We start from the raw sequence: 23,664 nt of genomic DNA, 5'->3' as shown, positions 1-23,664 counted from the left end.
TTTCCACTCTCACTGAAATGTCTGTCTAGATCATTTATGTAACAAACTATACTCGACTGCAGTGTATCACCTTGATGAAATATTCTAAGATCTCAGGGCTTCTCTGGATATATTATAAAGACACATTCAGAAAGTACAGATACTGTGTTACAAGTAAATATTACACTCTAAACCTTTCCATTGTAGCTAGCTAATATTATGTTTTATTACCAAACAATAAAGTATAAAATGTCAGCTTAATAGGTTCTGTAAATGTCACTATGTTGTTTTCTCATTATGCTGTCATTATCATTACAGATTTATTAACATGTAACAGCACTTAGATATTATGGCTGCCTGAGTTAGAGCTGATTTTCCTTTTTATATCTACAGTTAGGTTGTTTAACTTCCTGTAAAAGCATATCAATTCACTTTGTTTTATAGATTTTATGACCTACCTACACACATGATTTCATAATTGGTTTTTAAAGTCTTATCAATGTCCTATCAAATAGCTGTCAGGTAAATGCAGTGGAGTGTAGAGTAAATGCCACCCCCCTCTGAGATGTTGTGTGCTCCAAATGGAGAGTAGCATAAAACTGTTATACATTTAAGTGAACTACAAGTACTTTGAAATAGATTCACTTTACATTTTCTTTGAATTCAAAATAACAGCCAGAATATATTTCTTAAAAAGTAAAACAAAGTAAAATATCCTAGTCTGGCAGTTGTTATTTCGCTTTGTCCCTTGGAGGAAAGCAGCATTTTTGAAAGTGGATAACATAAACAAAGTGATTTCTAATTGTTTTTCTCAATTTGCCTGCACTAAACAGTGGTCTGCATGGAGTTTTGTGCTTTTTAAACATGTACATGTTGTGATATGCGAAATATCCAACAGTCCTCTTGAAGGTCCCAAAAGTTTCTCATGCGGCACGGTCGCCCCCTTCCACCTCCGCCCCTGAAAACACAAAACGCACCATGCCTACACAAGCACACGCATACAAACGCACACGCGCATTCCAGCGGGCGGAGTCCGTGACGTGCCGAGCCGTTTGTGAATGAGCTGCCGAGCGGAGTGCTCACCTCTCAGAGCGAAGTCCCAGCCAAACCGAGGAGCGGAGAAAAGAAGGAAAAGTTTTCCAAATGGATTCCTTTTGCGGAATCAGACATTTATTGTTTTCATATGTACTCATTAATGGCATTTTCATTACTTTACAAACCAAAGAAGGTAAGTTTTCCTTTTTTTTTTTAAGTTAATTCCATAAAAGCTTTTTATATTAATATTTCTGTTTAACTGAGGGGAAGCACGCGTGCCATGCGGAGAAGCTCCTTTAAACAACTTTAATAGCAGGAAACTTTCTCATTTCCTTTTGTAACAGCCATACACTACCTCAGACTCTTGAGCTATTTAAAGAAAACGTTTTATTTGAGTGAGAATGTCTGTTTTGAATGTCTAGCCTACATTTGCATAGTGAGTAGAGAGTTTGCTGGCTGCGCGCTCCCCTAAACTTCTTAACACCAGCAGGTGAACACTTGAAATAGTTTGTCGCACTGCAATCTTTTTCCTTCAGAATGAGCCGTTTTATTTTTATATACAATGTTTATTTTATATTCCTAGTTCAGCATCCTGATACTCAAGCATATCAAAGTTCGCTAACCTCATTAACAACTTAGCATTTCGGACCTTTTGTAAATTAAACGAAAAACAATTTCGTTAATCTTGCGAAATTAACCTTGGCATTGTAGATACAGCGTATATTTTTTCTTTTCAAATAGTTTGGAGATTTTCTTCTATTCCAAATGAAAATGGTTTCTGTTCTGATTATTTTTAAAGGGGCATTCTGGCTTACTGACATTATTCCCTTTTCTCCACAGAGGTGCTTTTGGACATGAGGGCAACAGGAGGAGAACTTGGCTGGTTGACATGGCCCTTAGAACAGGGAGACAAACCTGGGGTGAGTATCCCTCAGGCTTCTCCTCCAGCTCCCACGTTTCTAGTTGGAATTTGCCTTCGGATAAACCAGCATGGAGAAAACGTGCATGAAGTGCTCGGCTGTGCTGAGAGCCTCCAGCACAAAGCACATGGCCATCTGACTTGAGCAAATGCTGAGTGGACCCTGTTTGCGCACATGTCAGTTTTCGATAAAATCTGGCAGTGAGAGCCTTCTTGAGTATGGACATGAGAAGGAGTGGAGGGATCCTATACAGAGTTGCCTTCAGAGCATGTCGGGGCTGCACCAAAGCTTAGGCAGATAGAATAGCTTCTAGCTCTGAACTGGGAATACTTGTGGCTTCTTGCGGTTTCAAGGCTTCAGCTCCAGAATTCTATGTTAGAGAGCAATTAACTTTTAAAGTTTGCAGCATGTGGTACCTCTTTTTGGAGAGGAGGGGTTTCAGAAGGAGCCAATCAGTCAGAGCTTCCTTTTCCTTACACCACGGGAAAATGTCTACATTTAGTGATGCATCCCAAATGCTGTGGTTATGTCTTTAGCAGTTTACCAGAGACATGTGTGCCTTCCACCATCATGCGGTTACAAAGTAATTGACCAGTCAGGCCCATGCAGATTCACTGTAAATAGCCTAATTTCATGTGCTGATGACTCAAAGGCATGTGCAGGCATGCTATTCAGTAGCTCACTCAACTCGCTCAAAGAGGTTTGACTACTTTGAAGTTATCTCTGACACTTTACTTTCTCCTTTTTCACCAATACATTTAAGGTGTCTCCATATTTTTTGCAAGAATGCTTTTTTTTTTTTCTCATGTAACTACCATCTCTTATATTGTTCTCAGCGTCGTGGGTTGCTTATAAAAAATGTCCACCAGCTGTTTAATAGAGGTGTAGGGTCTGCTGTTGTTCGTCAGGTTTATATGAAGAACAACAGACTCCGCCAGCAAAGCACATTCCTTTAATTAATAGCACAGTGGCTACATGCAGAGCGTAAACCACAGCTTCTGCGTCTGTTTGGGCCAGTTGTTCTTCATGAGCCAATTTTATGTTAGAAGTTGCTGTCACTGTTCTCAAACATATTTGCGGCAGCATTTAGTATGCATCCAGCAATCTTATCTGGGGCTGAAGCCAGCGAATGCAAAAAAACTGAAGGGAAATAATTTGGTATCTTTGCAATGTCAGAAATGCTCTGTCAGTCAGCATCCTTGAGGTTTGCTGTATTGATATCCTGCAAAAGCTCATAAAGTGGAATTCTGTGTGTAGTAAAAAAAATGCATTATTGCTGTCAAGAAAAAAAAAAGAAGTAAAATATTTAGGGGAAGTAATTACTAATATATGGAGTCATAGGCACCTGCGCACAAACACTGTTTTTGTTTCTAGGTTCAGATTACAGTGGCCGAACTCCTCCGTTGTTTTGACATCCTTGTAGTTTTGGTTCAGCCCAGCATGGTCAGAAAAACTTACCGCTGGGGAGCTTCTATGTCTAACCTTTTTGGGTTGTGTGGCTTTTCTTCCAGTGGGAGGTCGTCCAGAGAACTCTGAATGGCTCTCAGTTTTACACCTACTCCGTCTGCAATGTTGGGGAACGTGAACAGGACAACTGGTTGCGCACCACCTTCATCCAGCGGCGTCCTTCAGCCTCGCGGGTTTTTGTGGAGCTTCAGTTTATCGTGCGTGACTGCAACTCATTTGATGGAGTCTCATTGACCTGCAAGGAAACCTTCAACTTCTTCACGTCTGAGTCTGACGCAGATGTGGGCACAACCTTCCGCAAGGGCCAGTTTAAGAAGGTGGCCACCATAGCTCCGGATGAGATCACCAGCAAAAGTGAAATGCGCATCAACACAGAGACGCGAGTGGTGGAGAACCTGTCTCGAAAAGGTTTCTACTTGGCCTTTCAAGACATTGGAGCCTGCGTGGCTCTCCTCTCTGTTAGAGTGTATTACAAAACTTGCCCTGCCACGGTAAAGAGCCTCGCATCTTTCCCTGAGACTGTTGCCGGAGGTGAGAACCAGGCGCTCAGGGAGGTGAATGGGGTCTGTGTGGAAAACGCCGTCAGTGAGGAGGTGCCTCGCATCTACTGCACTGTAGATGGGGAGTGGGTGGTACCAGTTGGACTGTGCCAGTGCCAAGCCGGCTATGAGGAGGATGAAGACTCATGTCAAAGTAAGGATGTGCTTTAAAATCCTCAGTGCACCTCTACCCTGAGGCACTTTTTCTTGTTCAGGCATAAACCAGGATACATTCTCTTTAGATGATGTTTTCAAAGCACCTTGTACCTTTATTTTAATTACCATAGGTTATAAAACAGATTATATGACAAATATTTATCATCGGTGCTATTATCATTGTTCAGAGGAATTCTCCCCTTGGCTAATACCACTGCTCTATGGAAGGAATGCTGGGGCCTTCTTGTACATGTCCTGACATCATCCCTGACCTTGAAGTGAGAAATGTAGGAAACGTTTGGGATGCAGCTTTGCTTCTAAGAGCTGCAAATCTTTGGAATAGTTTTTACAAACACAGTTTACTTCTGCTATAGATCACATCATGGGAACTGGATAGTGTAAGATGGTGGTAAGATTGCCACCTTTTGTGTAGGTGACCTGGGTTCAAATCCCCTGCATGAAAGGTACTACCTCCAGCAGGGGTCCTTAGGCAAGACCCCCTTACCCTACCTGCCTACCTAAGTTGCTTTGGATAAAAGCGTCTGCCAAATGCATAAACATTAACATTAACATCAACATGTATCACAAAGACTGAGGTTAGCTCGCTGGCCCAGAAGAGCAAAACCCAACAATAGGGGTCATAAGCACAAAGGGTTCTTACAGAGGATGCAACAACATAAAACATGACATTTCACAAAACTACATGCCAAAGAGAAAAAGATATAAGAAAACAACTTTTCAAAATCTTGTGGGTACCAAGAGCTATCAGATAGCAGAAATGCTGTAATGTTCATAACAGAACATGAACATAACAGCATTTTAGACATTTACAGCATGTCCCTTTTTTAAGAAAAATATAGTTTCGCATTTTACCTGTTGGGTTTTACATTGATCCTTTTTAGGTTTTCCATCCTAGAGCATCAAGTTATGATAACAGTTTCAGTCTAAATAATTTCATTTAAGTTACAAAAAAACAATTAAGAAAAAATAAGATGTTTTCTTTGTATGTGTGTTTTTTGTAAAGTTGATGAGTTTTAAACTTCTGAACAATTTTTAGTTGGGCACTGGAGAAGTTTCTGTTCAGAGCTGTCATTCGGGTTGAAGTTATTGTTTTTAAAAGCAAACAACCTAATTGATCCTTTCTGTTGTGAAAGATGCTGACGTGTTCTTAGAAACTCACTTTTAGTAGCATAAAATGCCCGCTTGTCTTCTTCTTTTATAGCGTTTTATTTTGGCCACAGTGATGACCAGATTATAAATCCTGGACAGTATTCTGAACGCTGTATAATGAATGTCTTGCTCAAACACTTTTCACAACACCTCTCCTTGCTCATAACTAATGGCCTGTTGCATCAGGTGATTTCCTGTTCTGTTGTTATCACCCGCTCTCTTATCTTGGTATGAGTGTGCTCTGTAGTCCGGCCATAACTCAAGCCTTTGACTTTGTAGTTATGGCGCAGTTGTGTTTTAAGTCCAAGTAAAGAAAGCGTTTATTGTTGTGGGATGGGCTGCCAGAGTGACTGAGAGTGATCAAAGAAGCCAGGGGGCTACTGTACTGTGATAGAGTGGCATCTTTAAGGCTCATGGGAGGAAAGAGGAGGAGGCAGGATGAAGCTCTTGAGCTTCACTGACTTAGTCCATATTATGCATCACAGAAAACAGAGCCTCCCATTCCCCTCGACTGCATGTTCCTCTGTCTCTCTATACATCCATCGCTTTTTTCTTCCCCCTTTGTTTTCGCAAATTTGCTGAGTCTCGTCTCTGGTGTGTGTGTCTTTATGTGAACATACAACACAGGCTGGCATGTCAGGGCCTGTTCAGATCTGTTCCATAACTGAACACTTAAAGACTCCCATCAGCCCCGAGTGACATTCCATCTTCGCTGCTTTTGTTTGTACCAATGCATGATCCGAATAACTCTCATATAGACACCTCTAATTGTAATCTGGGGCATAAACCTTGAGCTGCAGTAAGAAATTCACATGCCATTTGCTTATTATAGATTTGACTTGCCACTTTGTTTTCCTTCGCACTGGCAACAGACCGATAAAAGTGCTGAAGATTTCTGTCAGTACATAATTTCTTGCTGCGGAATAGTGCCAGGTAAGAGGATTGTGGAGGAGGTGGGAAGTTGGAGAGACAGGAAGGAATGAAGGAGAAGTCATCCAAAAGTTAGAGGTTGTGTTTAGAAGAGGGGTGTGATTTTAAAAACGGAGAGAGGTGAGGAGCGGAATGCAAAGGTAGGAGAACAATGAAGTTCTGTGTTTCCATACAAGGGCGGCGGATCCCACATCCACCTCCTCTCCCCCTTGGTTGGTACATTCCTGATCAGTTTGCTGAGAAGGAGACTCCCAACATTACTCCAGACCTGTGGAATTCCCAGGAGGTGGGAAGAACAGCTCCGGGTCAAGCCCTCACATTAAAATGGCTAAACAAAGAAACCCCCCCAAAACTACTAGGATGAAGTCAAATGACAGGTCTGGGATGCATGAGGGCAGTTGCAGATGAAGGTGGAAATGAATCACAGGGACGCAGAGCAGGGCCTAGATGAATGGCTTAAGGGCTTTAAGAGAAGTATCCCACAGACACACAGTTAATCATTCTCCTGCTTCGTTCCTGTATGGATTGGTGCTTGGAAAGAAACCACGAAACTTCAACTGTGGTGTTTTTTTCTTATTTAGGTTGAAAGTTTCCATGTTCTGCCGTGTGTTCACTCTGTTTTATTACTCTTCGACCCCATGGGACCTGTTAAAACAGAGATCTGTGACTTCATCTGGTTTTTGTCTCCATCTCTTCATCAGCTCTCACCGCGGTGGTATTTTTGGCCAAGAGATCACTGGTCCATCAAACCTTATTTTTTTGGATATTTTTTTCCCATAAACTCTGTTGAGGTTTCTGTATGTGGCGTGTGGCGCTCGCCTCTTGGTGGCCGTCAGCGCTCAGACTAACTGCTGAATTGGACAAACAAACTTAAAAGATAAAACACTTCTTTTTCTGCAGAGTAGTTATAGAATAGAAAAGCATTTCAGGTTGCAAATCGTATCAGGAGGCAGTAGCAAGCTTTTTTTTGTTATGGAAATATTACAGATTCCTTTAAAGAATTAACTCTAAAACACTGCATTAATCATAGGAATTGATCAGAAATAAAGTCAGCATTGTAAGAGCTGCTCCTGGGTTTAATACACAACCACAATCACTGTATGAGTGATGAGAGATTAACTGAGTTCAGTTTTTATGCAGTTAAATAACTAAATTGGGTAATGTTTTTTGTTGTGTTTCCAACTATTTTTTAAATTTTTTTATTGCTATAGCAATCCACAATTTATATTGTTAACCTTAATCTAAAAAGCAAATACAACAAAGCTTTCATTGATTAATTGTTTTTTTTGTTTTGTATCCACATCGGATCAGGATGTCCTGTCAAAACATCAATTTCTTTCCTTTGGTTTAACAAAAACTTAACTGCAAATTAATCAGCAAGTTGGCTTTTAACCTTGAATAGTTTTTGATTTACTGACAATCCCTTCCTTACCCATAATCCACCCTGACTCAGTGTAATGACTGTGCGTCACCCTTCAGAAGATCCCGGGCTTCCCCAACTGGTCCTTGTGTTAGTGCCTAAATTGTCCCGGTCCACACCTCCTCGCCTTCTGTACAACCTCAACAAATAGGGTTTAATCCAACATTATGGTTACACAAGGCTCTTTATTTAAAGGGAGACACAGTATGGAATATTTGGTCTGTTGGTGGCTGGTTTGGTGTCTTTTAGAAAATGGCATCTTGGTGGAACAACCGTCCACTGAGTTCCAGTAAAGTTATTATTCCTCTCGCCAAGGAGGTTCCAGTAAACTATTTTCTCTTGCCCACTCCTTTCCTCTGTGCTCGTGTCTCCAAACTCATCTCAGCTGATGTACCAAACAGTGGGTTACTAAGTTGTAGTGTGACTGCACGTTGTGGTGAGTTATTTGTATGGGTAGTAATTGACTTGGGTGTGTTTGAGCTTTTTAAGTGAAGTAACTACTGGTTCTGCTTGCCTTCTTGCTTTTGTGTAGTCTCTTTTGCTCTCTTCTACCCCTCACCCCACATCCTCCCAGTCTCTGGAGACTCTGTCTATTTTAGCCTCAATTTTCTGCCTCTCATCTTGTATTTATTTGATAGTTTCTTATCTCAACACATTATTCCCAGGATTATTTTGCAGCACTCCCAGCGAACTTCTCAAGAGACACAAACTGTTGCACAATCTGTCCCAAACACAACAAACTCAGAGACAAACAAAAAGTTTTCTTTCTCTGTATGTTGTGTTCATGTTGCCCAATAAATCACAGACTGGCTGTTATTTTTGGCTGGTTTGCAGGTCATGAATATGACACCAATAGAGTTTAAACATCCCGTTTCACACGACCCTGATGGGACTATTTAGACTGTGTACACTTCTCGTCTTGCTCCCTGATAAATACTTTTCTCCCTGACTGACTCGTAAAGATAAATAGAGGCTAAATTAGAACAATGCTGCCAATCAGAGAGTTTTTAGTGGAGAGGAGGAGAAAACAGTTTGTTCCAGTCACATAGTGGTTAAGGCATAAACATTAGGTAGAGGTAAAATGTCAGTCTTAGCTGTCTGTTTTAGTTTTTGTTTATAAGAGATGGTACGATTTCCATTGTTGATTGTTCACTTAAAAATTCACCCTCCACAAATGCTAGAAATCAAGTGTTTTATGGCTATAAAGTATTCTTTAAATCTTCTTGTACCTTGAACCAGCTGACTTTTTCATAATATCCTCAAACTTTTACGACCAAGGTCTTTTGCAATTTCAGTTTATCTGATGTTGGGTGTACAAAGGCACACGGCACCACTCCTCAAGATCTCTGAGATTTCATTTAGTTGGCTCAAGGTGGATTTCACATAATGGAATCATCTCACTCCTGCAGGATAATCCCTGCAGTGTAATTTTCTGCTCCACCAATTTCCCCTGACTCTCGATCCCCTTAGCTGGTCTTAGTAAAACTGTAAGTCACAGTCTTATCGAACAACGCTGCTCATTTAGATGCACAGGCTGGATATTGCCTCTTTTTCTTCGTTGGCTCTTGAAAGCCACTGTGATTACTTTGAGTTTGTGGATTTCTCAGATGTTGTGCCAAGATAACGTTTGCCTTGCAGGCTGAACTTGAGGGAGTTGGTTAGATGAAGAGGGGGTGGGTTTGAGGGCACTTTTAAGTGGTGTCATGCACCATCTTGTTTCACCATCCTTTGTTGCGAATAGTACACTGGCAATTTCTGCAAACAATGATGGAAAATATCCCACAGAGGATAATGGAGTCGTGGTTTAAAAAGTGTTACCACTGAAGGTTGTGTTGCATCAGAACAACAGCAAATGGTCTCTAGCACGTTAGGTGTTATCCTCTGAGGATGTTGCAGGAAAGCAAACCAGTGAGTGAAAAGAAGCTAAAAAAGTTTAAAGAGCAGCACACATCTCCACAAATACATCTTCACTTAAAACATTGTCATTTTATCTGTTGTAAATATAAATAATATCTGTTGTTGGAGCTTTTACCTGCTTTTTGTTTCTGTTTTATCAACTCACTTCTATGTTTCACCCATCAGTTGAATAGCTGAACTTTAACAATTCTTAGCTTGTGAGTGTGTGTGCATGGGTTGTGCTGTGGAGTTGGGACATATTTCCTCTTGGTGACATTCCTGTGCCTGCAGGCTGTGTGTATGTATGTATGTATGTGTGTGTTGTGATGGGGGGAGTCCACAGCAATGTGAAGCGCTTTGTATTGTACTGCTGGTTTGTGAGGTCAGCACTTTCCTTCCCCCCAATCAGTCAGTTACCCCCCCTTGTCCCCCCCAGCACAACACAACACCCACCCACCCACCCTTCGCTGCTAACAGGACGAGCCCACAGCGGAAACCGGAGGTCACCTAATCCCTCGGTGACTCCCCAACTCGTTGGCTCAGGGCTTTTCATTGTCGGTCTGCCCTCAGCGGACTTGCTCAGCCGCTTTCTATTTTGTTGTCCTGCCTGATAAGTCATTTTGTTTATTGGCGCATTTGGTCCCGTTTTGGCCACTTCCCCTGGCCAGGAAGCAGACGTCTGTCAGCTTCCAGTGTGCAACCTGTTGACTTGCAGAGGTGTTGTAAAATTGTGTTGCATTTGTCACCTGGGTGCGTGGAACTGATGAGCAACATGGCGAAACCTGGAAAAAGAACAACTCTGTGTGGAAGCTGTGTGATCATGTAAGCCGAGATTAGCAGAGTAGCTGCATCTTTACACTTTTTGAGCAGCATGTGCTCCTCCTCGACTCCACATTTCACTCCCTGTATCTCTCCTCCTGTCAGTGAGTGGGAGGGAGACAGAGGAGAAAGGGGATCAGAGAATTTATTGTGTTTGTTAACAACCCCAGATGAAAGCCTGAGTGCAATTGTAAAACAGATGTAATGCCATTACAGCTGCTCCATTGGTCAGCTAATCCTTTTGACTAATGCCCTCAACCCCCTTCCACACACTTCCATCAGCCCCTACACCTTTATTGCCCCCTCCTCCCCTCCTCTACCTCAGTGACCTCTGGATCATGTTTCCAAGTCCACCTCCCCCATCAGAGACCCCCTCTGCTCCCCCCTCTGCAATCAGGTACCCAGAAATACTAATGGCATGTTGTCACCCTGCATATAAACAAAATGACATGACATATTGCAATTACAACCAGGGTTGTCCAACTCGGGGATGAAAACAGGGGAAGTGTACAGAAAGAGGGTACAGATAAAGCAAGACTAGCTTGCCTCCAGAAACGACTGGGGAACTGCTCTGATATAGATCTAGACATTGTGTTTACTTCTTGGTTGGTTTTATTTTTCCAAGATCTTTTTTTGCTCGCTGTCTGTACCTCTGAATTTAACCTTTCTCCCTCTTCCTCCTCATCAGCGCGAGCATGTGTTTGTTTTACTTGGCCAATGACTCTGTGTAATGCCATGCACAGTTTAACTCACGACTACCCTAAGGCAGACATGACCTTTCTGCCTCTTAAAAGCCCCGCACCGGACTCGATTGTGGGGGCCCCCCTACCACTTACTCCTCATGTCCTGAAGGCGACTTCTGTTGTCAAGCCGCCATGTTACCCATTCATCCATCTATCCGACCAGGCATTCATCACTGTCACTATCTCATCCATCTTAACTTCTTCAGACAAACCGGGGAACCCTTCGAGGCTCCTATTCCAGAGCCACTTGGGCTCCCTGAACGTAACAGGCCCCTGCACTCATTCTCAATAAACAAACACAGAGCCACTCGAGGTGCACCGGGCCTCTCAATGACAAACAGCTCTTTGCTTTGTAACAAGTGGGAGGGGAAAAAAATGGTCGGCCTAACTTTGTCAAATGTTTCAACTAAGGAGAAGTTGAGAGACATTTGTTTATGAGATCATTCATCTCAGGAACCCCCTTATGGGTTTAGTGCCTGTGTTCATATTGGGTCAACACATTTTTGCTTCCTTTTTGGTTATTATTCTGTCTCACAGGGCTCTTAGCCTCAGCGCTGGTTCTTCTGTTCGTCATGCTCTCCTGTGCTTCAGTGCTTTGATTGGCTGCTTTAGGAAGGAAGGCTGCGTCAGCCGCATACTTCCTGCTTCCTGTTGTGTCCTGCAACAAAGCCAGAGTCCCCCCCCCTTTCCACCTTCTCCATGGAACAAGGAAGTTTGCTTTTACTGGACTTTTCTTTTTTGTCGAGGAATCATTCTAGTTAAATACCTCAGCAGAGAGTCACCTAGTTCCATTTACTGTCACTGTGACTCATATTCAAGACACACAAACTTGTTCACTTTTATAACAGAGGTCTGGACAGAAATTGAGGCAGAACTGAAGGCGCTGTGCTCCGGGCCTCCTGTTGGGTGGTGTGCACTGGAATGCATCTTGATTATAGAGGCGACACACAGTGTAGGCCATCATCTCCACAGCCCTGACCACGATGCATTGCAGCCGGCACTGTAGCACCAAAAAGAGGCTAGTCCTCCTCTATTCAGTTGCCATGTGGCATTTCAGCTATTCCCATCTGCAATGCTTGTGTGTGTGTGTGTATGTGTTTTCTTTTAGCACTTGAATGGCATGGCATTCTCCTTGCCTGCTGGTCAGTGGTGAATAGCAATGTTAATGGGTTAGCTGGGAGCCCTTTTAGTGACGACTGGGAGGAGAGAAAGCAGTAGAGGGAGGAATTTGGGGATTACGAGGTGGAGAGGTAGGGGAATGAATCGGGGTTTGAGGCAGCAGCTGTTCCCCTTCTCAATGCAAGAGTTTGCCCCGGCCTGTCTCTTTTCTTTCTTCAGTCCTCAGCAGGATACAGTACTCCTCTCTTCCTTTCTTAAACCTTCTGTTGCTTCATCCCACCTCTCCTCTGCCTCATTTGCGTTAATGAGTAGCAGTAACTGAAACAGCTGGCCAAGACAGAAAAGAGACGTCGTCAAGAGGGAGGATTGAGCGCCACGTAATCCTATTGGACAAACGTATAAACTCTTATAGTGCTGGGTGTTTTTCTCTCCACCATCGTGTCATGCTCTTCAGATAATACACACCTCCTCACAACAGCTCTGCCCCTGCTCTGTGAACCAGTTATATGAAAAGCCAAGCAAAGTTGAAGTGAGACGCATGGTCAGTTGAGTAAATCCCCTTGATATGACTTAAATGGAGCTGATACTAAGTGCTTTCCGTCTTGTGTGTGGTCACTTGTGGCTTCCAAATGAGCTTCATTCACGTGAAACCGTAGACTATATCTCTAAGTGAATCTGATATTGTCTTTGCCCTTGGCTCTGCTTTTCAGTTCGCCCCTTTTGGAATCTGGGCTGCACTCTGTGTTTGCCTTCGACTTACTGTTTCATTGCTTCTCCCAGTCAGTGGCTCTACTGTAACTTCAGTCTCTAAATGCCTCATTTCACTTGGCTTGCATGTCCCGTTTAGTCAATGCCTAATTACTGTTTTGCCAAAACTTTACTCGTTTCAAATGTTTGCCTCTTTGTTTAAATGTTCCTCTGTCTGCTGTTGTCCTTTGGCCCAGATATTAGCCCTCATTTGCATTGTCAACATCTTCCAACATCTGTCAAGAGCTATTTAAACCCTCTAGGCAACCGACAAGGAAGGAAGGAAATGTGTGTGTATAATGTTTATGTGTGCAGCTGAATTGACCAAGCAGACAGACATGAACAGGTGACAGCCAATGGACATAATCCCTCTCTTGATGCCAGAATATCCATGTGTCCAAGAGTATACTTTGCATACATGTATGTGTATTTTGTGCATGCATTTGGATGTGGGTGTCTGTCTGCAGTGCACACATAAACGCGTGTGCTTGTGGATGAATGTGCAATGATGTGAGGACATGAGCAGCAGCCATCGGAATGCTCTGATGGAGTTAAAGGGGAGCCGTCTCATTTTCACTCTCCTTTATGGCACACTCTCTCCAAAATTTCACACCATATTAAGTTCAGATTTCACCATGGCTATGCACAGCTGGACCTTGTACCTGCATTACTTTATTCTGAGTTAGAAGTGTGAAATTAGGTGTCATCTTATCTTGGCGATACAGTTTCAGAGGTCTTGACGTTGGTCTCTGAAAGAAAAAATATAATAGACCTGAGAGTGCCAACGGATGCTTCTCTGGCACTTTGCTGATTTCTGTTCCTTGTATTTCCTTTCTGCTGCAGCATTGAAAACCGACTTGCTGTTGTGGAATGTAGGAATACTGGTCGTGTTTGTTGAGACAGAGACGGTAAGAAAGCAACAGCAGCAGAGGGGGGTTGGTGGTTTAATAAAGTGAAGAGTAGGAGTGCCAGTAATGCAGCGAGTTTGCATTTTTGTTTCAGGGCTGGGCTCATGTGAGCAGCTTTTTATTTGGAATGGACAGAGTTTTAATGAGTAGAGTCAACACTGTGCAGAGTCTTGCCCATGTTTTCTTCCCACATCTTCATCCCTTGTCTAAACGTGGCCTTTAGCCTTGACATAATAACGTGTCCGCTCAACCTCTCCGTGCTGCACTCAGAGGTGAAAAGTTCATAGCATTACTGATCTTTCAAAGAAGCTTGAATGATCTGGAGGAACTGGCTTTGCTCCGTGTCATTTGGGATGCTGCTTGGTGTCACTTTTGTCTTTGGTTGGTTGCTCAGTGGCTGCAAATGTCATTTTGTGTTTGCAGAATGTCAGCAAGGCTTCTTCAAAGATAAAGCATCCAGTGGCAAGTGTGAGCCATGTCCTGCCAACACACAGGGGCTGGACTCCGGGGCTTTGTCTTGTCCCTGCATGGATGGCTTCTATCGCGCTCCTACAGACCCTATCACTGGACCCTGCTCAGGTGAGAAATATATATCAAGAGAATTTTACATCTTAGCTATAAGTGAAATGCTGTGTAAGGCCACTTCCATTCATGACTTTCCCAGTTTGAACTAAACACAGAGACATTTTGAAAGTGACTTTTTTAATCTTACAGGATGTGCAGCAACTTTTAAACAGATGTAGAACAGCAGCTATGGTTTCTGACCTCATATGTTTCATGCCTAATATGCTCTTTTAGGATCAGAAACTAGACGTTTAGAACCTCATTTATAATAGTATTCTTATTTCTGTCATGTCAGAGGAAAATACTGCACAGTTGGCGTCCTGTGGTTCTCCACTTCCTTCTTTCTAATGTTTTATTTTCCTTTCCTAATCTCTCCTTATCAGGCCTCCCCTCCGCTCCTCAAGATCTTGTGGCCACCACAACCCAGCTCTCTGCAGGAAAACTCCTCCTCTCCTGGAAGGCCCCTGAAGACACCGGAGGCCGAAACGACATCACTTACAGCGTTGAATGCCAGCGTTGCGAGAGTATCGTGTGCCAGCCTTGTGGAGAGAAAATCCGCTATGACCCATCCAGCACAGGCCTGACTGACACCAAGGTGTCTGTGAGCGAGCTGGATGCTCACCTCAACTACACCTTCACCGTGGAGGCGCATAGTGGTGTGTCGCTCTTTGGCAGCCAGGCAACGCCACGGGCTCACGGGCTGCCTTCCTCTATCACTCTGACTACATCCCTGCACTACACAGGTGAGCACTGCTGATATGAGACAGTAGGGTGATGCCATCTGTGCTGCTGTAATAACAGATGATATCTACAAGGTAGTGACGTGCTGTAAGTCAAATCTTGCTGCAGGTGGAAGATGAATTGTGGCTGCAGTGTCGTCTTTTTTTTAACATGTTTTTTTTTCAAGGTTTTTACATCACAAAAATACTCAAGTGTTTTCTTCCCTTTGTCTTCAGATCCACCCAAAATTACCACCATGCGACTGGTTGAACGGGCTCCCACCAGCTTGTCCCTTTCGTGGGACGTGTCCCCTCGATCACGGGTCCAATCCCGGCCCATCCGCTTTGAACTCACCTACCGCAAGAAGGTGCGCCACTCTCATTTGATCAATTGCAGTGCCTTGAAATTAAAGAGTTGATTTTATGTGGTTGTTGCCACAGTACATGTTTAAACCTGCACTGAGTTATGCACTATATCAGTATGTAATTTGGTATGATAGGCATGAAAATTCAGTGGCACATAAAACTATTTTAAGTTCTGAGCTCTTGATCTGATTATCATCCAGAAACAGAGACACTATAGCCTGGCTTTGTTACACTAAAGACCAACTTGACCCACTAATTTAAAAGTGGAAATTAACCATGACCTCTGACCTGCCTTCTTCTCCCTCCCAGGACGATAACTTGGATGTGACTACCTACACCGTGCTCATACTGGAGAAGAACTCTGTAAAGATCAGCGATCTGGACCCAGGCACAGCCTACCTCTTCAGGGTTCAGGCCCTCAGCAGTGATGGCAGCCCTGGAGGCTCCAGCATGGAGGAACAGTTTGAGACCTTGTCTGATGGTACAAAAAGGACTAACAGAAGAAAACGATACTAGCTGTGATCAGGAATGGCATCTCTCCTAAGTGTTGCTTGCTTTTTTTTTCAGGACATCACCCTCCTAACAGGACCGCAGTTATCCTCGCTGCAGCAGTTGGAGGAGCGATCATGTTGTTCATAGTGGTCATAATTCTGCTCCTGCGCAGACGGTGAGTAACGGCCCACTCTGCTGCTGTCCTTGTCTTTCTGTTAATCTGTCACAATGCACTGTTCTCCACAGCTTTTCCCTATCATTCTTCTGGCCTTCCTTTGTGGATCCTCCAAGTGGCCTTTGCATTCACTCTCACCTCACCTCTCGCTTTCTCTCTTCCTTTAGCCAACTGTCTCTTTCTCTTTATCTGGATCTGTGTCCCAGTACTCACCAGGGAGGAATTTGTGTTGAATGTGTCTTGTCATTGCTCAGTGGTTACATTCTAGTGAGTGTTGGGGCCTTTGAAAGGAAATTAGCCCAGAGTGGCACATTGTTGATGATAAGAGGCGCTTGGTTCTTTCTATACCAGGCCACAGGCACTTTGTAGAGGTGACCTGGGTCTGTACTGTAGCAGATTGTAGTCAGCCTGTCCAACCCCCTCCTGCCTGCTTTCAGTCTTTAAACTGTCTTAGCAAACAGCCTTTATCAAAGGGCCGCTTCTGTCTGAATGGATGCATTGCATCAGTGTCTGAATGCTTTTGAAAGCTTAAAACATCCAGAGAAATGGTTACAAAGGTTGCTATTTGCTATTGATATTAGTGGTTGGATATGGTTGGATAATTTAAAGACAAGTCCACTTGTTTTTTCATAGTGGGGCATTAATTGGCAGCTGCATTATCTTTTTATTCAGGAGAAGAAACTCGCACACCAGGCAGGGACCAGAGGACACTTACTTCTCAAGCCCAGGTAAAAAAAAAAATACAAATGAATAAAAGAATCCTCTAATCCTGCAGTCTCACTTTATTTGATTTGTTTTTTATTCACTTGTTAACACCCAATTATCTTTCTTTGGCCCACAGAGCAATTAAAGCCACTGAAGACCTACGTGGATCCACATACATATGAGGACCCCAACATAGCTGTTCTGAAGTTTGCCACTGAAGTTCACCCAAGCCACATAACCAAACAGAAAGTCATTGGAGCTGGTGAGTGACAACCCTGCTGAGACAATCTGCTGTGGGGCTTAACTCAGAGATGTTGAAGGATCTTTCCAATCCCCAAATTCGCTGTTTATATTGTGCATTTTCCACTGCTTGGCAGACTGACTGACAGTGGTTACTTTAGTGAGATTAACATCAATCTGGCTGTGTTCTCACACAACAAGCTGAGACATTTTTTTGTTGTGGGGCAACTCCTGGCTGCGGGATCGGTGTGTTTTGGCTGAAGTTGACAGAAACATTACACAAAAGAAATTGCTGCAGAAGCAGTGTTTTGGAAGGATATCAGAGCACCTTCCCGTGCCTTGCCCAAGCTTTTCACTGAGGATACGTTTATTCAAGTGCGACCACCTTTACCCTTTGAACCGGCAGCCTGTTTCAACCCCCAGCTCCCATGACCATATGCCCCCCTTTCTTCTCACGTGACAGCTGATTCCCATGCTCCCACACCACAGGCCATCTACCAATTACACAATGTAGCCTCTTTTTCTCTCAACACCACTCCAAAACACACCTTTGTTAGAGCGCCTCAGGCTAAACAGCCACAGATACTTCCTCATTTTCTTTCTGTTGCACAACCAAGCCCTGCAGCTAGAAACTTAAGATGACATATCATATACACATCCATTTGATATCTATTTTCTAAAACAATCGTTCCAATAAAAATGTTTTCCTGCAGGGGAGTTTGGTGAGGTGTACCGGGGTATTCTTAAGGTGCCAGGGAGGAAAGAGGTGGCAGTAGCTATAAAGACCCTAAAGCCTGGCTACACAGAGAAACAGAGGCAGGATTTTCTGAGTGAGGCCTCCATCATGGGCCAGTTCTCACACCAGAACATCATTCGCCTGGAGGGGGTGGTCACCAAATGTAAGGATTTCTGTGAGTTTTGTAGTTTTAAAACCTTTTCACAAATTTCATTCCCTTGCTTGTTTTGGAACAGATGAGACTCATAATTTGTTCTCTTTTTGTGCAGTTAAACATGCTATGATTGTGACTGAATACATGGAAAATGGAGCACTGGATAGGTACCTGAGGGTAAGTCGACCGCATTTGTCACGATGCAAACCTTGATTATTTTTTACTATCCTGTCCAAGCCTGTGAAGTCAATGTTTTTTTGTTGTTATTCTGTATTTTGTTTAATCATAGCTCAATGTAACAGATGTCTTCTTATTTCCTCCCATCAGGACCATGATGGAGAATTCCTGTCCTTACAGCTGGTGGGAATGCTGCGCGGCATTGCTGCAGGCATGAAGTACCTCTCTGACATGAGCTACGTGCACCGTGACCTGGCTGCCCGCAATATCCTGGTCAACAACACCCTGGAGTGTAAAGTGTCTGACTTTGGCCTGTCCCGAGTGCTGGAAGACGATCCTGAGGGGACATACACCACAAGCGTATGTACACATGTCTTTCCTGATAACTTCAGCCAGTAAGATTCACCTCAGTCACACGAGGAGTGAGATGTTGTGGGGTGTTTGAAGCCTTTTATGTGGATCTTTCATTTTATTAGTTTCTTTAACTCAATGGTTTTCTTGAACAGGGAGGGAAGATCCCTATTCGCTGGACGGCTCCGGAGGCAATAGCTTATAGGAAGTTCACCTCAGCAAGTGATGTGTGGAGTTTTGGCATTGTCATGTGGGAGGTCATGGCATTTGGTGAAAGACCTTACTGGGACATGAGTAACCATGAGGTAAGTTTTTAGATTTATTTATTTTTTAATATCACTTTAAATACTTTTTAAGAAAGCTACAAGTGAGAACAAGTGATAATATGTCATCTGATAAACTACTTGCAGGTGATGAAGGCTATCAATGAGGCTTTCAGGCTGCCTGCACCTATGGACTGCCCCTCAGCTGTCTACCAGCTAATGCTGCAGTGCTGGCTTCAGGATCGCTCCAAGAGGCCACGCTTCGGGGACATCGTCAGCTTGCTGGACAAGCTGCTACACAGCCCAGAATCCCTGAAGGCCATCGCAGACTTTGACCCACGGTAAGATTTATTTACGAATCAGACAAATAATGCACATTTTCCTAGTGCTGAGCTGCCACTGTCAACACCCAGTTCTTGGAAACTAACCTGTAATCAAAACCCGTTCAAACAGCTAATATAGATTCAGTTTTTAGTCTCTCTTTGATATATTTCCCAATCCTCTCTTTTATCACTTTATGTGGCATCAAATCCTGACAGTAAGCATCGGACAGGGGGAATTTAAAAAGAGAAATGAGGCCGCATTGATTTTTAATGATCACACTCTGCTATGCAGCAGCCAATGTTGAAGATTTAAGTCACACACATGAAAAGAAAAGAAAAGAAAAGAAAAGAAAAGAAAAGAAAAGAAAAGAAAAGAAAAGAAAAGAAAAGAAAAGAAAAGAAAAATGATGACTTCACTAATGTGAAATGTACTTGGTACTATCTAAAAACTTGACATCAGACTTCACAGGTTTTACATTTAAGTCTTTGCAAACAAAAACCCTGCAAAGAAAAACAAAATACAGCTGCAAGTGCACTTAACTCTAAACCTTTTCTTTGAGACTGTGTGCACGAATGCATATTTTCTCTTTTGAGAGAGTATTAACGGCAGAAACAGTGAGAAAGGACAAAAGATTGTCATGCTCCTATCTTAATTAGGTCTCACTCTGACTCCCCTAACCGGTTTTTATCACCAACTGGTTTCCTGCTTAGTAATTACTGGGGTTTGTCATCTGCTTTTGCTGTGGGAAAGCCTGTTGATTGTTATCATTTGATCTACATTTTTTCGATAGCGTGTCCATCCGCCTTCCCAGCACCAGCGGCTCAGATGGTTCTCCCTTCAGGTCAGTGTCAGAGTGGCTTGAGTCCATCAAGATGAACCAGTACAGTGAGAACTTCAGCCATGCTGGGATCGTCACCATGGACCAGGTCCTGCAGATGAAGAATGAGTACGTCTGACATTTGACATTCAGTTTTGGGGGAAGAGCATTATAGGAAAACTGACTTTATGTGCTTGCATGTTCTTGGCAAAGAGGAAGAAATTTAGTTTGTTAACCAATATGTTGCACAAAGAGATAAAGCCTGTCATGGCCTTCTGTGGCAGTTTATACTTTGTTTTCCTATAAATGTTAATTTTTAACAGCCAACTGAATAGTTTGCGCACAATATAATCTCTAACCTCGGTTACAACTTGAGAAATGTTTGAGACGGAAAATGTAATGAAGGGAAGGAGCTGGAGTGGGCTCATTTGTGGTAGGCTGGTGGTGGTGGCTTGTGGTTGCTGCAGCTCTTATTCTGCTTTGCTCTCCCCATTCTTTCTCCCATCCCTCCCTGCACCCACACAGACTAGCTGCCCTGGGCAGCACTTTTGCTTGAGCCCCCAAAACCAACGGCTTTGCCTTTTTAGGTCAAAGGCCTTTTGTGGCTTCTTCAGTGTTAAAGGGGAAGGAGAGAATAGCCTGTGGAGAAAAAGCATCTCGAGGACATTAAGGACCTGAAATAAATGGACATGATTTGAACTTCTAGAAAGACTGAAGAGGTGTGCTCAGAAAGTACCCCCTGAAGCTGTCCTTAAGGCAATTAGATCTTCCAAGATGTATAGTAGTGCTCCAAGAGGTAATTTAACAAATCTAACTCAACCTTTTGGGAAAAAAAAAAAAAAAAAAAACTCAGTGAAGCGCATAATATAAGGTTGCTTTGTTACAAAAACGAAGGCCTGGGCATTTTCTAACCACATGACCAGCCAAAAAAGAAGCCCCACCCACTTCTGCCTTTGTACATATATGTCACTCGCTCTTGATCTTGGGAAGATGGGCAGACTCTAAAGCCTGGACAAACTCTTTTGAAGTGTTTGTCATACAGTATGGTGTGATTTCATGGCCCCATGTTTCCATCTCAGGGCATCTGGTAGCACTCAGAAAACCACCAGATATTTACGATCCACCCTCTGCTTGCCAGACAAGTGATTCATGATCAACAGGGAGAATCCTCGTTAAGTAATTAAGGCTGTAATTAAAGCTTTAGGACTGGTGTGTATGCCGGGCCTTTGCAGGTTTGCATGACATGCTGGTGAAGAGTGAAACCCCCGGTAAAATCCTTTCTGGTCAAAGACGAATTAAAACTTTGGCAGATTAAAAACTTGCAGAGCACCCCACTTAGCTGATCTGGTTCAAGCCAGACTTGAATGCCTTTAGCTCCAGGCTGGCATCATCACGTTGAATGAGGCAGTGATTGCTTCAAGGCTCGAGAGGCAGGAAGGATGTATGTAGAAAGTGTTGGAACAAGGTCAAAATGAGAATCAATGCAGCTCCTCTTAAACACTGTTCTGTCTCTCTTACACAGGGATATCAAGAACATCGGGGTGAGGCTGCCAGGCCATTTGAAAAGAATAGCTTACAGCATCTTGGGTTTAAAGGACCAGACCAGCACCCTGAGTGTATTTGCAGTGTGATCCTTACGACGGAGGGAGTTAAAATCAGGCACTGCAGCAGGCAGCCCTTTGAACTCTATGCTGAGCTGGAGCAATACTGCAGGGACGGCTTTGGATCAACAGAACCGAGAGAACTGTGCCATCCTTTGGGCCGGATTAATCAGACTGACTTACTATACATTTGTAATTTCTTCATCTTTCACACAGGATATGGAGCAAATACACCACAATAAATGTATCAAGTAGACTCTGTATATCAAAATATCTATTTTTCTATTATACATGTCTTCTTTACAGATACAATTTATTGTTCGTGCATTATTTTTTTTTCCATTCCTGCTTCATAAAAATCAACAATCAACCGGCTTTAGCTTTACAAAATTGTACCCTGAGTTTGACAGTGTCAAACACATGGGAAGCAGAGGATGTGGTAGCAGCAAAGTCCAGCTGTGGTTCAGATTGTGGTTTGATATCACACAATCCCCCTTTAACTGGCATTTTGCTCCATTTCCTGTCAGACCAATGAGGACTGAGCATCAAGAGGTCTGAAATGAGCTAGAGCTGGTCCAGAGTCCAGAGTCGGGACCTGGTATTGTTACATGCCTCCTGCTGGCTCTGTGCAAAAATTAAGCTATGCTCTTATGAGTGTTCATGTGGAAAAAGAGACATGTATACGAACATGTATAAGGTACTCTGTGTAAAGTTTTCTATTTTTATTCCTTGTTTGTGTTTTGGCAGTTACCAAAAGCCTTTTGATTAAGAACCTATGACATTGTAGCACTTGGATCAAGTATAATATGACTTCTTATGTCTCAGAATTGCAAAAAAAAAAAAAAAGGGCAATTACACTAAAAAATACTGAACTGAATGAAATTGTGAAAATGGAATACGTTTTAATAAGAAGCTATGCTCAGCAATGAAGTGATGGTAGAGAAATGGTAAAAATGCACAAACCCCACAAAAAATGGTCACTGATATGATCTCTTAACATCTGTTTGGTTTGGTTTGGAATTTCAAAGTCTCTTTTATTTTTTAAAAAGCTTTCCAAATGTTCAGTCATAATGCTGTAGGTCTGAGTAACATGTTTATACATTTATATACATTTTAAAGTGCCTCTTTGGGGAAGATTAGCAACCTCTGTCTCTTGTGTAGTGTGTTGTGTACAGCAGACCCCCGGTGCTCTTAAATGACGACTGCAAATATTTGTGTTACTGATGTACACCTCCCTTTACTTGAATTTTCACTGTATTGTTAATTGTATGATTCTGTTGTAGCTGATAGACCCATCTTTGGAAAAGGGATCTTTTTTTTTTTTTTTGGTATTACTCTGGTTTATCGGTTGCAGTTACATTTTGTACATTTTGTATGATTTCCAATATTAATCATTTTGCCAGACTGGTTATTTTTCCAAGTTCACTCAACTTCCCAAAGCGATGTCTACTACTTTTGCTGCCTTTCCAAATTTGTTGTGTTCCTACATCAAAGAGCAAACTCCTTTGCAAATTCTTTCCTTTTTGCCTTTTGTTTTATATTGTATTTAATAGCCTATTTATTTTTTAACTTTTATTTATTCATCCTGATAAACACTGAGCTGGGTTTATAATTTGAGGTTGCTCGGAAATTCTCAATAAAAAAAAATGCTCTCTATTCGGCTTTGATTCCTGAACTGTTCATACCTGAGACTGCATTTGCAAAATAAAGTCTTAAATTGAGTTTGGCAAAGTTTGTTTAATATTTGTCACACAATAAAACAAAGGAAAGCTTTATTTATCATTTATAGGGTGCCAGGATGTTTATACTTCCCACAAGGATGTGCTTGTATGTTTCTGGGTGGTTTTAATTCCAGAAAGGGAACCTGTAATAAACACTTGAGTCTTTACCTCCTGGAAGCTGACGTCCGAGCAAGCAAACACACACACATATGATTTTACAAAATACAAACTTGCTCAGTCAGCGAATATTGACATTTTTTTTCAGAGATTTAGACGCGCTAATCAAATCAACCATGAAATACTAGTATCTAAGAAGATATTAGATGTAGCCCTGATGTTTGAATGAATCAAAAACAGATCAGACTCTGATTTGCTAGTTGAGAATGGGAAGTAACCACCACACTAGGACTT

The 23,664-nt window shown here is 42.6% G+C and overlaps 1 protein-coding gene across 1 annotated transcript; it reads left to right on the top strand.

The window, feature by feature from the left end:
• The first annotated feature begins 1,034 nt into the window (after positions 1-1,034).
• On the top strand, positions 1,035-22,414 carry epha2b (eph receptor A2 b). The gene is made up of 17 exons (XM_075476287.1): positions 1,035-1,207; positions 1,855-1,934; positions 3,446-4,094; positions 14,272-14,427; positions 14,796-15,155; positions 15,369-15,499; positions 15,807-15,978; positions 16,065-16,164; positions 16,837-16,892; positions 17,006-17,131; positions 17,823-18,008; positions 18,115-18,176; positions 18,327-18,536; positions 18,683-18,832; positions 18,938-19,131; positions 19,905-20,060; positions 21,454-22,414. The coding sequence occupies exons 1-17, from the start codon at positions 1,123-1,125 to the stop codon at positions 21,560-21,562; spliced, it is 2,982 nt and encodes a 993-aa protein (XP_075332402.1). The 5' UTR covers positions 1,035-1,122; the 3' UTR covers positions 21,563-22,414.
• Positions 22,415-23,664: the final 1,250 nt, after the last annotated feature.

Source organism: Odontesthes bonariensis, chromosome 10, assembly GCF_027942865.1.
Source record: "Odontesthes bonariensis isolate fOdoBon6 chromosome 10, fOdoBon6.hap1, whole genome shotgun sequence".
In the NCBI taxonomy this organism is placed as follows: Eukaryota; Metazoa; Chordata; class Actinopteri; order Atheriniformes; family Atherinopsidae; genus Odontesthes; species Odontesthes bonariensis.
The sequence above is the reverse complement of the archived record's forward strand: the minus strand, read 5'-3'. Positions and strand labels throughout refer to the sequence as shown.

Bases quoted from the DNA above. Each gene is read 5' to 3' on its own strand.
- epha2b (XM_075476287.1), top strand. From the start codon at position 1,123: ATGGATTCCTTTTGCGGAATCAGACATTTATTGTTTTCATATGTACTC. The intron at 15,156-15,368 runs GTGAGCACTGCT...CTTTGTCTTCAG, and splicing joins TACATCCCTGCACTACACAG to ATCCACCCAAAATTACCACC. The intron at 20,061-21,453 runs GTACGTCTGACA...TCTCTTACACAG, and splicing joins GTCCTGCAGATGAAGAATGA to GGATATCAAGAACATCGGGG.